The 13,423-nt window shown below is 39.4% G+C and overlaps 3 protein-coding genes across 3 annotated transcripts; 2 read left to right on the top strand and 1 right to left on the bottom strand.

The window, feature by feature from the left end:
• Window positions 1-5,771: 5,771 nt before the first annotated feature.
• EAE98_000156 (uncharacterized protein) lies at window positions 5,772-6,866 on the bottom strand (the record flags this gene model as incomplete). Its single annotated transcript, XM_038947774.1, has 6 exons — window positions 5,772-5,921; window positions 5,980-6,251; window positions 6,313-6,440; window positions 6,543-6,556; window positions 6,618-6,652; window positions 6,788-6,866. The coding sequence occupies 6 exons, from the start codon at window positions 6,864-6,866 to the stop codon at window positions 5,772-5,774; spliced, it is 678 nt and encodes a 225-aa protein (XP_038815451.1).
• Window positions 6,867-9,903: 3,037 nt separating this feature from the next.
• On the top strand, window positions 9,904-10,947 carry EAE98_000155 (uncharacterized protein; the record flags this gene model as incomplete). The annotated part of the gene is made up of 1 exon (XM_038947773.1): window positions 9,904-10,947. The coding sequence occupies one exon, from the start codon at window positions 9,904-9,906 to the stop codon at window positions 10,945-10,947; it is 1,044 nt and encodes a 347-aa protein (XP_038815450.1).
• Window positions 10,948-12,545: 1,598 nt separating this feature from the next.
• EAE98_000154 (uncharacterized protein) lies at window positions 12,546-13,265 on the top strand (the record flags this gene model as incomplete). The annotated part of the gene is made up of 2 exons (XM_038947772.1): window positions 12,546-12,750; window positions 12,814-13,265. The coding sequence occupies 2 exons, from the start codon at window positions 12,546-12,548 to the stop codon at window positions 13,263-13,265; spliced, it is 657 nt and encodes a 218-aa protein (XP_038815449.1).
• Window positions 13,266-13,423: the final 158 nt, after the last annotated feature.

Here is a 13,423-nt window from a genome sequence, read left to right as displayed (position 1 = left end):
TGAATGGCTTGGTGGATGAGGGTTTTGTTAGCCATTGAGCTTTGGTGAGGGAGGACTGAATGAAATGGATGATGGATGATGGAGTGATGATTGATTATTACTATCTCAAATGACTGGAACTGGAATTGAGTATAAAAGTGGTATATGTACCTACTAGTATATATGAGATGTTGATATTCCAAGCTAAATACATGTGAGGTACTCGTAACTAATTCTTATTATTTCTGACTATTTGTTATTTCTAGCTACTTGATCTTTTACTCTTTACTCTTATATATACAATAACCTTTCGATCTAATATCTACAACTCACCACAAGACAAATATCCCCCAAGAGCCAAGTCCCTCAATAGGCAAGAGCCAAGTTGACCCAAAAAGAAGAACAAAGAAAGGGCCTCAGATTCAAGACGAACGAACGAACTATGAACAAGACTTACTATTATAGACCAAAGTATATCGCCATGACCATTAATTTACCTCGTACTACGTATTTCTCTTTCTCTTTTGATGAAAGATGAAAAGCTTCAATTTGTTATAAGTACCGGTATCTACTAGGTGCTTATATAGTATTCAATGTTGATATGTTATTATTGTTACTGTGATATTTATTACTGATTTCATTATATCATGTTTAATACATGTTCAACATCGAATGAACATTAAACATATGAATGAATATCTTTCCACCTGGACATCCATCATCCATCATCCATCAGCCACAGCCACAATCATTAATATCCATGAATAAATCACTTACCTATTATTATCAACCCCAATCTCAATTCCAATCCCTCCAAACAAAAGAAAGAAAAGAAAGAAAGAAAAAAAAATCTATTTTCAGTAACATAACATCCAGCTGTTCGATTCTGTACCTATTGCATACACCTATGCATGTCCCTCCCACGTGTGGACCTATCTGTGGACCTATCTGTGGACCTACCTCTACTCCGTACATAGAAAGAAACCCCCGATTACGGTCTTCTCATTAAAACTAATCTTCATTGGGATCACCAGATCCATTTCTCAATTTCTTATGGAGATACTTTTCCAGGGTCTTCCTCTTTGTTTCTTGTAAATGAGGAGGGAGATGTATACGAAGTTTGTAAAAATATTATTCATTTTTTGTAGGTGTTATAAAGCAAACCAGAGTATAGAGAGAGCAAGATAATTCATTCTCAAGTACTTTATATGTATATCCTCGAAAGTTATCAGAGGAGATGAGATGGGATTGATAATCAAGAGGGGAATGAGATTATAATTGATTATACTCTATTTGAAAGTTATACCGTACATACATATATTACATCCATTCATCTATTCATATACACATACATATATACATACATACATACATACATACATACATACAAACATACCTACCTAGTACTCAAATACAATCAATCAACTCCAAAAGAATCCAACAGATGAGATATCCCTCCCAAGTCCCTCCCTATCTATTATATATCCACGAGTATCCATATTCATGATGCAATCACTAACAACCTTCCACCTTCCGATCAACCATTACTCACTCACTCAACCCATCGATCTGATATACTCCATATTCCATCCAGTACTCCGTATATTTTTATATCTTTACATTTACATAACCCGTCGGCCTCTATGATCTCTGAAACAACGATTTCGCATTCATCCATCACTTACTTATTCATAGCCTTAAAAAAGAAACAACAAAACAACAAATCTCATCTCTTCATATCCCAATACCATATCTCTATTCATACATTCATACATTCAATTACAACCTTAGGTCAAGGTACCAACTCCAACACCAAAACTTCACATCACTTCACTTCCAATTCCACCTACCTACCCATCCAAGAATAGCAACCAGTAGGTACGGAAATTTAACCCCCACCACGTCCACATCTACATTCATATCCACACTCATACAATTTATTACTCTATTCTATTCTATCTCCAGCTATAAATTATAATAGATACCTACTCGTACTGATACGAAATACTCTAATAATACTAAGATAGTAGGTAGTACTACTACTACCAAGATACTCCACCCCATTCAAATAAATCCTTCCACATAACACGCATCATAACACGCATCAATCAGCACTTTATTTATTCAGCCCTCGGGCCTCTAGTTAGAGCTTTCCTTCTCTTCCGCTTCCCTTCCGTGCCTTTCTTCCGGGTGGGAAGATGGGAATGAGAAGGGGAATGGGAATGGGAATGAGGAGGGGAGGGGAAGAGGAGGGGAGGGGAGTAGAAGTAGAAAGAGGAATAATAACAAGAATAAGAATAATATATCAAAATCAACTCATTCTTCTATAATTCACCTCGTATATATCTAATACATCATTCTATCTTTCTTCTCTCTTAAAGTCAGGTCTTTAGTTATTATATATATATACCCTTTTTCTTATATCATCATCTCTTTAGTTTTACTTTTTTATATATATACATATATACATATAGATCACATATATATATATATATATAGTATTAACTCTATCATTTTCATCTCCATTACATCATCTTTATATACTATTATCTCTTTGGTTTTACTTTTTTATATATATATATATATATATATATATAGATTACATAGATCACATATATATATAGTATTAACTCTATTATCTTCATCTCCATCACATCCTCATCATCACCATCTCCATCTCCATCTCCCCCCCTTCATAACCCGAAGTACATCGTACAAGAAATATAAAACATACAAACACGCACGCCATCCCACTCTCCATCCATTCATCCATCCATCCATCCATCCACCCTAAGAAATAACTCAAATCCAATATCAAATATCCAATATCCAATATCCTACATACTCCGAAATTTCACATAAGAGTTGAGGCCCCGGCTTATCGCACACTAGCCGAAAACACACCAAAAACCTTCATTTCTTCAACTTTTGAATTATATATTATTTCAATAAATATAGAAATGAAATTATCGAAATTGATATATATTATAATTAATTATTAAAATTATTCAAAAAAATGAATGGATTATTTTTAGTATTTTTTTTGATATAGTTGTAGGTTTTCAAAGTTAGAATTTCCAAAAAATCCAAAAAAATCGATTTTTTTATATGGAAAAAGCGTTACATGTAATAAATTTCGAAAAATTTCAACTTTGAAAACCTATAATTATATCAAAAAAAATACTAAAAATAATTCATTCATTTTTTAAGATTTCAAATATAGTAATTTTTTATATAAGAGATTTTCAAATTAATTCTTCAATTATTAAATAAATTATAAAAGAAATAAATTTGTATGGGAAAACGACTTTTTTGCAGGGATTTTGTCACGAAAAAGGGTAGTGTGCGATAAGCCGGGGCCTCAACTCTTACATATACAACATCAGACTGACTGGCTAGCTAACTGGCTGACTTATCCTATCTAGTAAATATCTACTCGTACCTATCTAGAAGTCTAGCTTAGTCGTACCTAGTTAGTACTTATTTGTTAAGTTAGCTGGCGGGCTGGCTTGGTTGGGAAACTCGGGAGGTGGAAGCTCGAGGGTGAAGAATAAGAGATGATTATTATACTATATATATATATGTATTATATTATTAAAAGATATAATAAAAGAAGAAAGAAAACCCAAAGAAATCCTAAATCTAGAGAAAAATATATTACTACTATCTTATATCTATCTACCTACTAGTAGTACTAATAGTTATAAATCGATCGATTTATTCTTATTCTAGATATTCGATTTTCTTAATACTATCTATATATAGATATTAGTATAGATGAATGAGTAGGTAGATAAATGATTAGATAGAAGATATATATATTAGATAGTTAATGTTAATAGATATTATAATTATAGATAGGTACTAATCGGAATACCTATTAGGTATCTATTTATGTTTATATAGGTGGTTGGTTATAGATATTATGAATAGCTGATAAGTATCTACTACTATTTAATAGATATCTAAAGATTTACATCCCTTCTTCAAACTCTCAATTCTACTAATTACCCCTCACTCTCTCCCGCTCTCCCTCTCTCCCTCTCTCCCCCTCTCTCCCTCTCTCCCCTCTCTCCTCTCTCCCTCTCTCCTCTCTCCCTCTCTCCCTCTCTCCCTCTCTCCCTCTCTCCCCTCTCCCTCTCTCCCTCTCTCCCTCTCTCCTCTCTACCGATCCTAGCGATTACACCATCATACCATCACATCCTCCCCATCCTCCCAAATATCACTCATTACATCACAAAGTACATCACTCGTGACATTTCTCCAAATACCCGGTAAAAGTAAAACAAACTCTCATTCGGGTCTTTTGTCTATAAGTCTACAAGACTACCTATCTACCTACCTACCTCATATATATAAAACTACTTAGTAAATAATACTACTCACCCCCCTCCCCTCATCTCAACCCATAACTCATCTCTCCGCCTTCTCATTTATATAGGTATATATATATATATATATAGAAATACGGTTTTGCTCACTACTCACTACTTCCTCCATCTTCTTCTCACTCATCCTCTTCCTCTCCCTCGTTTTCTCAATCTAATTTCTTCTATCTCAACCTTATGGAGAAGAGTAGAATAGAATAACCAGTTCTACACATTTCTTTTCTTCCTTCCCCTCCCTTCCCTCCCTTCCTTTCCATAAATACATATAAACAACTCCCTCCCCCCTCTCTTCCTCCCCACATTCCTCTCTTCCTCCTCACATCCTCCTCACATCCCTCTCCCTCTCCCCCCCAAAAACAATCTCAAAACCCCCTCTCCTCCCCCCCCTTTCCCCCTTTTCCCCCTTCCCTTAACACACACCAAAAAAAAAAGCAAATCAAAACATCCCCACAAAAACCCCCTCTAACCTCTGATCTCTGATCTCTGATCTACCACTAGGATCCTTGGAGAGAGGATAATATTCCCTTTCCATACCCATTCCATTCCTTTCCCCCCTTCCCCAACCAATTCATAACCATCAAACCAAACCAAACCAAACCACCTCCCTCATCAGATCCAAATCAAAATTCAAACCCAACTCAAATCCAACCCAACCCAACCCAAAACAAAACAAAACAACCGACGCGTCGCGTGTACTCTTTTTCACACTTTCACTTGCATCAGCTTTTCATTCTCTCCAATCTCTGGTATATATCAATGATGTGCGAGAATTTGGAGATAAACGTCTGTTTATTAACACTCGAGTAAAAGGAAATTGTACATATTTATTACTCATAGTAAAAAGGACAAGAAGAAAAAGATGTTCTCTCAAAACCCTTAATTCTCAAATCTTCGAGTAACAATCAACCCACCAATCCACCACATAGAATCAAGTTGTCAAGAATAAAATAGAACATAATGCAGACATGAACAAGGCAAGGATAACTTGGAAAATATTACAGCGACACAAAAATAAATGAACTGAAAAAATCTTTATATTCCGCTACCATCAGGTTGTCGTTGATCTTTTGTACAAGTACAACATAATCTGATATCCATCACTAATCGCTATCACAAAATCCCAAATATCTAGCAACCCTACCCTCCCAACGCCCATCCGTTCCATTCCGTCAGTCCAATACATAGTTTCCTAGTACCTGTAATTGTCAAAAATGTAATCTTGAACAATTACGCTTTTAACATATTCCCAGAACCATAGCAGAGCAGAGCACAAAAAATATGGAAGCCACAAATAACAAACAAACGCGGTCCAGTCACGCGTGATATCCGGTTCCTTCCCAAACGCCTTATGAACAGTTCATTAGAAAGAAAGATGCTTGCAAATGTTTCTCAAAAGAGATATATTTATGCAGTAGCAGCGGCCTTCTTAGGGGCAGCCTTCTTGGTAGCGGTCTTCTTAACAGCGGCCTTCTTTGGTGCGTCGGTCTTGGTCTTGGTGACGCGTCCAGAAGCGGTCTTCTTGAGGACGGTATCTTTCTCAACTACTGCTGGTGCCTATAGTCAATTATTAGTCATGTTTATATTTGAGTGTATAGAAACATAATTGACTCACGTCTTTAGGAGTGGTAGGCTTCTTTGCCTTGGTGACTGTGGCCTTCTTCTCCTTTGGCTTAGCAGCAGCCTTTGGCTTAGCGACGGCCTTCTTTGGTGCAACCTTCTTCTCCTTGGTGGCGGTAGCATCGACGGGCTTCTTCTCCTTGGTGGCAGTTGTCTTCTTGACGGCAGTCTTCTTAACAGCGGCCTTCTTCTCGGTGGCTTTCTTTGGGGCCTTCTCAGCTGGGGCCTTCTTGGCTTTTGGTGCGAGCTTTACTGTGCCGGAGGAACCTGTAAAAGAGGGATTAGATACTGAAAGGTTTGGTATGTGGCGATGCAAGGAGAAGCTTACCCTTTGGCATAATGAAGACCTCCTTAGCGACACCGTTCTTCAAGGCGCGGTTGAAAAGAGAATCGAACATGCTGTCACCGGCATTGATCTTGTTGTTGGCCTTGAGGTACTTCTTGAGTTGGATACGGCTGTGTTGATATTAGTATGAGATTCGAGTACGAGTGGCGGTTACAAGACGCGTCGAGTATTGATTATAGGGAATTGTGCGAAATATAAATAGGGAATCATACCTAGATCCATTGCGCTACAGAAGAAAGTTAGTACATGTATGAAACGTAGAAGTGGATGGAGGAATCCAAACATACCTCTTTCAAGTTGATGATAGCATCAATGATCATGTCTGTTATGACGCGTCAGTAATTGATACATGGGAAAATGAAGCTCCACGTTCGATGCATAAGAAGCATGCGATCATAACCATGTATACATAATGTGTATGCGACGTGGTGGTGTGGATTCGGAAGCTATTCCTTACCTTGGTAGCTGGCATGGTCGGATGGAGCAGCCTTTGCCTTTGGGGCAGCAGCGGCGGTAGTGGCGGCCTTTGGTGGCATTTTGATTGATATTTGGTAGAAGGGGTTTAAAAGTAATTAAATGGATTTCGAAGTTGAGATAATGAACAAGAAAGTCCAAAAGGTAATGATTTGAATTGATTGTACGTGGAAAGTTGTTGGTATGTTGAAAGGCAAAAGAGGTTCCGAAAGTTCGTGTTTGGGAAGCGGGGGGGGGTTTGTTTATGTAGATGCGAGAAATGGTCTTGGTGATCTTTCCACAGTTTTAACGGAATTGTCATTACTAGTCCGAATTAAGCAATTAATTATAAAAAATGCAAACGAAAGGCATTCTGAATTCCAATTTCACGGAAGCTGATTGGTTTAAAGGAGGGAAATGGATGCTTAGTTCAACCGTCTAATACCCCCTCAAAGCTTTCGCATTGATCATGCGACCCCAACTCGACTTACTCGGTTTTTTTCGCACTTTTCCACATCCCCCTCTCAACTTTTGGGAATCTGCCACACTTTCCTTTCTCTTTTATCTGGGGAGAGGGGATCTTTTGTATTTCCTCTTGATACTGGTGAATCTTTGTTTTTCATCAAAACTATTTTGCTCTTTCAATTCAGCGAATTGATGACAATAGTCCACAATGCTTTTGATAGATGATTGATATAAAATTCAAGTCGTCGAGTTTGATGAAGTTGACATATCTTACTGTTTTGCTATTAGACAGAAGGAACGCGTTCTATATTACAATATTTAATGTTATTAGTGATTTCATCAATTAAATAGTTACATCAATGATACTTTGGTTCCAAAATTGGAGTTGTGGTTGCGAGTGCATCAGATTGAATTTTGTGTCGAGATATTTGTTGTTTTTTGAAGCATCACGATCTTTTCTACGTATCTTCAACATACGCCCAACAATCAACGAAACTGCGTTCAATCGTTACAAATTTTATATGAGGGGATGCGTATTTGACATATTATCAAGTGTATATGAAAAGAATGTTATTCTGACTTGTTGCTGCTTCAATTATAAGTATCAACGAAAGTTGGCCAATTTTTGACTCGCGATGATTTCAGATTGCGACCGAGACCCCAACTACATTTTTGAATAACTCCCTCAAATTGGCATCAATGCCGATGAAAAGACACACAAATTATTGATCGTTTCTTTACATTGTGAGCCATATATAATTATCTGCATCTATTTACTGGGCTTGCTTTGCTAGGTTACGGAGTTTGGCAGGCATACGGAAGGCGACAGCCATAGCATAGGGCATGAGACGAAGAACACTCTCAACATCATTTCGAGATCTCAAGAATTTCCGAAGAGACTATCATTTTCACGGCATTCCTCTCCAGAGAATTTCCATAGCATTTAGACATAGCGAGTACTCCGGTGCAACTTTGTCCGGGTGTTCCGAAAGAGTGCGACCGAAAAATGACTCAACTTGGCAAAATCAAAATAGGATTGTGCCACAAAAGTTTAACAGAAGTCTAATATAACACAGCCTCAACTAATTTGAAATAAATTTCTATCTACAAAAATATTTATTATTTCTCTATCGATCTGAACAATTTCAACAGTTTTCATCGCAATGTGCGGTTGATTGAACTGGTGTGGTTTTCACCATGCCACATACCATTCAGCCAACTCATCGCCCAATTCCGACGCTACTCCGATCATACCACTCCCGATACCAATTCCTAACCCGAATCTCTCGACTTTGTTCAGTGGCATCTATACTCGCATATGCATTTTCGGAAACTATCGTGTCGATGCCACGTGTATTGTTTCAACTTTTGTCAGCCCCAGATATATTCTCTTACAGTACCTAACAACATATATCGGCAATTGGACGAGTGAGGCTGATCATGCTAACCTTTAATATTCCTACCAATGTCGGCGATAGATAATGATATGATTGACTTTATCTAAAGTGCTGTCTACTTTCACTGACATCGTCCTTTCGCACAATCTGGCCAAGATGCAGATCGATATGCAAATGGCTATGGCTGCTACCTAATTCCTTGGAGTTCGAGATTCGATCGTCTTTGACATCAAGAAAGGCAACCAATTCTATACTTCGATCTTTACTTCGGTTTGGGAGATAATCAACAAGTTTGCCACACGAGGATGGATGAGCTTCTGGAAGTTGAGATTGGCAATACCTATCTACTTTTTTGGGGAATGCATCTCAAACTAGCTTTCAAGGAACGTTACTGCGGGATGCACCTTTCATATTCACTCTATTTGACGCATTGCGCCTGCGTTCCTGTGGTTAACCAACTGTGAATGAGATGTCAATTCTCATATCATGCTCTTATTGGCAGACACAAACCAAAGCGGCAGGGGTCAAAGCGCCATAGCATGTGATTCGCTCCCTCCCTCTTGGCTTATGCCTCGTCATCAATGCAGGGGTCACTGGCAGCAATTAGAGCCTAACAACGTTATTGCAGCAATCCGAAACGATTCAATGCACGAGATTTCTGAGCATGATATACATCTTAGGGCAACGGATCATTACCATATGGAAACAAATAAGATGATCAATAAATACAACGGATAGATGCTTCTGTCTTGGCATTTACGCTTCGCCATCTATCAAGCAAGCACACATCAACCATTCCTTCTTCACTCGGTGTAATCATGGAGAGAAGGAACGATAGCATCGATATAGGACCGCCATTTCTTCAAAAACAAAAATAAACGTCAAAAGCAATGTCATCAATCCAGACCACCAACACAAGGAAAGACAGTGCCTTCCATCTCTCCAGAATGCGACTTTAACCCATCCATACTTCATATTTTGAGATTATCTTCGTGCTTCAAAGCTTCCACAGGCAAGATGAAATTCTTTTCGACAAAGAAATACCCGAGCATGAACATCGTTCTGCCCCAATGTGCCGTACGATTGAACTGTTGAAAGTTAATTTGAAAGTTAGTAAGTTGTACCTGATACTTAAACTTGAGGTCTGTTTACTGTTTCTCCTTCATTTCTCTTCGCTATATTTCTATACTCTACAATATCAATTAAGCAGCAGAGTCATCAGTCTGTAGCTATAACTTCTAGTAACAACGCTCTCGAGATGGATCCTTTTCCTGCTCCCCGAAACCCGGATTCTGTCCTAAGCGCCATTCCACACTTTCGTGAATTTGATCTCACGGGGAATAGAGAATGCCATTATGTGAGATTTGAACTTTTCTGCGATTTGTCCGATTATAGTGGTAACATCGGTATCATGAATGGCCACCTAGTCAATCGTGCACATGCAGAAGAAGCAGACTTTGGAAGAGCAATGGCACTTATAGATACTGAATGCAGCCTAGAATTGGCGAGCCAGATATTTGATGAATATGGTCAACTGCAACAAAAGTGGTTCCTAGGGTCTCGCAAGGGCTCGGGCATTTGGGATGCTCGTGTAAACATTGGCAATTTTCTTATGATTGATTTACTGAAAGTTGAAGAACAGTATCGTCGCAAAGGCTTTGCAAAGTTTTTGGTGTCTGGATTGCTATTCAAGATGAGAGCCTACAGACTCGACTACTCATACGTTTTCACATATGTAGGAGAACTGGAAGGGGCAGCGAGAACAGATGCGATTGCATTTTGGAGAGCAATGGGTTTCAAAAGAATTGGACTGTCACACGTATTCTGTTTTGCAATGTCAATGAACGACAGATCGAAGATACCCGACGCGGAAATAGAGGACGCAGAAAGAGATACATATGATTCCGAAGCTTCATATTCCACAGAAGACGAGTTTTCTTCGGCAGAGCACAGTCATGAAGATGAATCATCGCCCCGGTCGCTTGCATCTGGGGAATTGAACGAGCTGGACGAGCCCCAACTGCCACCCTCTAATCAAGATAATGCATCGGAACAGTCCAACAGTCCAAGTCCAGCCATCAACGAAGAAGCTCTAGCGGTGGAGTTGTTCAGCCCAAATGTTCAAAGTTCACACACTAGTGTCGAAGAGCCAAATATGAGCATGGAAAATTCAATGAGAAATCCTCGTCAGGGGGGTGATAATGAAGATAGTGAGGAAATGCCCCTCCTCTCGCCGTCAGAGGATTTGAGTTCTCGTTTCAAGTGTTGCTGTGGATTATCGGTATGGTTTAATGGAACATAGCGGGGTGGCAGGACTTGGGAACCAGGAGATAGCATTAATCATTGACCTGTAAGGTTAGGACAGCGATCAAATTATAAATTCTTTCTAAAAAAAATTTGAGGCATGGCTTGACTGGAATTTTTGATGGATAAATTGATAATCAAAGAATTTCGAATCAATTGGGGATCCGGGGCACGTTTGTCTTCGGGAAGCATATACCTCGAAATCGAGGTTGAAACACTATGTAATCACTGATAAGTTTGAGCATTGAATAAAATCTGTCGCCAAGTGAAGGCAACGAAGAACTGTAGGGATTGAATAGTTTCAATTGATGTTGGTAAATTGAAAGAGGAAAGCCAAGCTACGAAGAGAAGCTGACTTATACCCTCCTCGCCCTCCTCTGAAGCCGCATAATCACGTGACATGCACTTATGCATCCATAGTACGTGCACCCTGCTCCCCAGGAACTCAATTTTGGCCAGGGGATTATCAATCAACTTTTAGTATGATGCAATCTACATGTACAGATTTTTATGAGAAGCTCTGATACCTCACTCAGTCTGAATACAAGAGAGATTTATATAGGTCATATTTAAGAACCGAGCAAAGTGAGATTAGCTCAGGAAATGCTCGATAGACGACTCAATTTTCTGCTCTTGAGAAAGTTTTAAGATAAGCCCACCAGTGGGTGCATGAAGTGATGGGACACTGCAAGTATGAGCTTGGAAATATCTCCTAATATATTGATTTTAATATTTTAGGAATTGTTGTAATTATTTATTAGAGATTGAACAATGAGAAGATAGATTCTGGTATCAAACGATTGAGGAATGAATTAGTTGAAAATTTCGAAGTGTCCCGTCAGTTCATGTGCCCACTGATGGCTTGTACCAATAGGAGGAGAATAGACAAGTTGATACTGCTGCTCATATTGATAGTAGAAAAAGCAATGTTCGAATTATGCTTGAAAATACCTTTTTATAGCTGAGCCAGTCAGTAAAGATTATATGACTAAATATTTCATTTCCACTTGGAAATGAAGGGACTATTGTACGATTGTAAGTACCTTACAGAACGTTCATTTAAACTACGAATTGAGCGCACGAGGGGTTTAAGCAAGACTTCGATTCAAGCTTGTCCATGCTTCAACGAACCGGTAAACCTTAGCGCAACATTCGAATTCCCCACAGAGTATCTGCTTGACAATCGAGAAAGTTAGCTGGACTCTCGCGCGAAGTGTTCCTAATCTTACTATATGTATGAGGCATCTGTTCAGTACTCTAATTGAAATGATACCAAACTCACTATTTGCATGCATATGATCCCGCTTTGGATCCTGCTGCATCCATTCTCCAGTACAGATCTTCTTAGCTTGATCCCTTCGATCTCACATCTGACAACAGTGCATCATGACTTCTACAATCCTCGTTATTGTGCTGGCAAGAGTGTCGTCCGTCATCTCCCTAAGCTGCTCAAACACAGCAACACCAGCTACCGCATTCTTGGCTTGACGCGTTCTCTTGACAGCCCTGCCTCCAAGATACTTGCTAAGCTGTCTCATGTGGAGATGCAGGAGAAGGATTGGACCACTATTGACGCTGCATGGCTTCGAAGCCAAGATGTCCCGGGTCTATATTGCCCTGCACAACTTGCCGCAGCAATTTGCGGAAGAGTCTGCTCTTTATGTCGCCTTGCTGCAAGCCGGTGTCGAGTACGTCGTTAGAGTATCAACCAATGTGGAGTACATTAGCCCAATTAGCCCTGTGTACTACGGTTGCTCTCACTGGGCCATCGAGAACTTGTTGGGCCAGCCAGAATTCAAAAGTATGCAGTGAACATCGCTGCAGCCGAACTTCTTTAGTACAACCTATCTCGCGTCTACTGCAGACTGGATCAAATCGTATCGTAAAACTGGCAAGCAGGAGACATTGAATATAGTCCCTGATGCTGATATGGCTGTGGCAATGATTGATCCTGACGACTTCGGTACTATTGGGGCACATCTACTGGCTCTTGAGGACCCGAATCCTCATAATCATGCCAAGTATATTCTTAGTGGTCCCGAGGATGTAACTGAGAGAGACATTTTCAGAATAGTCGAGCAGTATCTAGGAACCAAAGTCGAGAAGACAGAGTTCAAAGTAACTAGCTGGCTTGATGACTTGATTAAGGAGGGTGTGTATCCGGAAAAGGTTTTGCCATCGATAATGGCTGGATTTGAGCCATTGTGGCATGGCAATTGCTCGCTCGCTGGCACACCGACTAGTAAGGAAATCATAGATCTCGCACCCCCGAAGGGTACAGCTATGAATGTATTGAAAGTTCTATTAGAAGATTAAAATGCGTTTGCAGCGATCTACGTTTCAGGGGTTCATAGCGTAGTTATGTATATTAGGCATACACATCCTACATAATTGGCGTCCCTCCGCCTCGTTCTACCCTCTTTTTGAAGAATCTCATACATCTTACCCAATGCCTATCCCTTGCACCGTGATAC

This window comes from Botrytis deweyae (assembly GCF_014898535.1).
Source record: "Botrytis deweyae strain B1 chromosome Unknown BDEW_001, whole genome shotgun sequence".
Classification (NCBI taxonomy): domain Eukaryota; kingdom Fungi; phylum Ascomycota; class Leotiomycetes; order Helotiales; family Sclerotiniaceae; genus Botrytis; species Botrytis deweyae.
The sequence above is the reverse complement of the archived record's forward strand: the minus strand, read 5'-3'. Positions and strand labels throughout refer to the sequence as shown.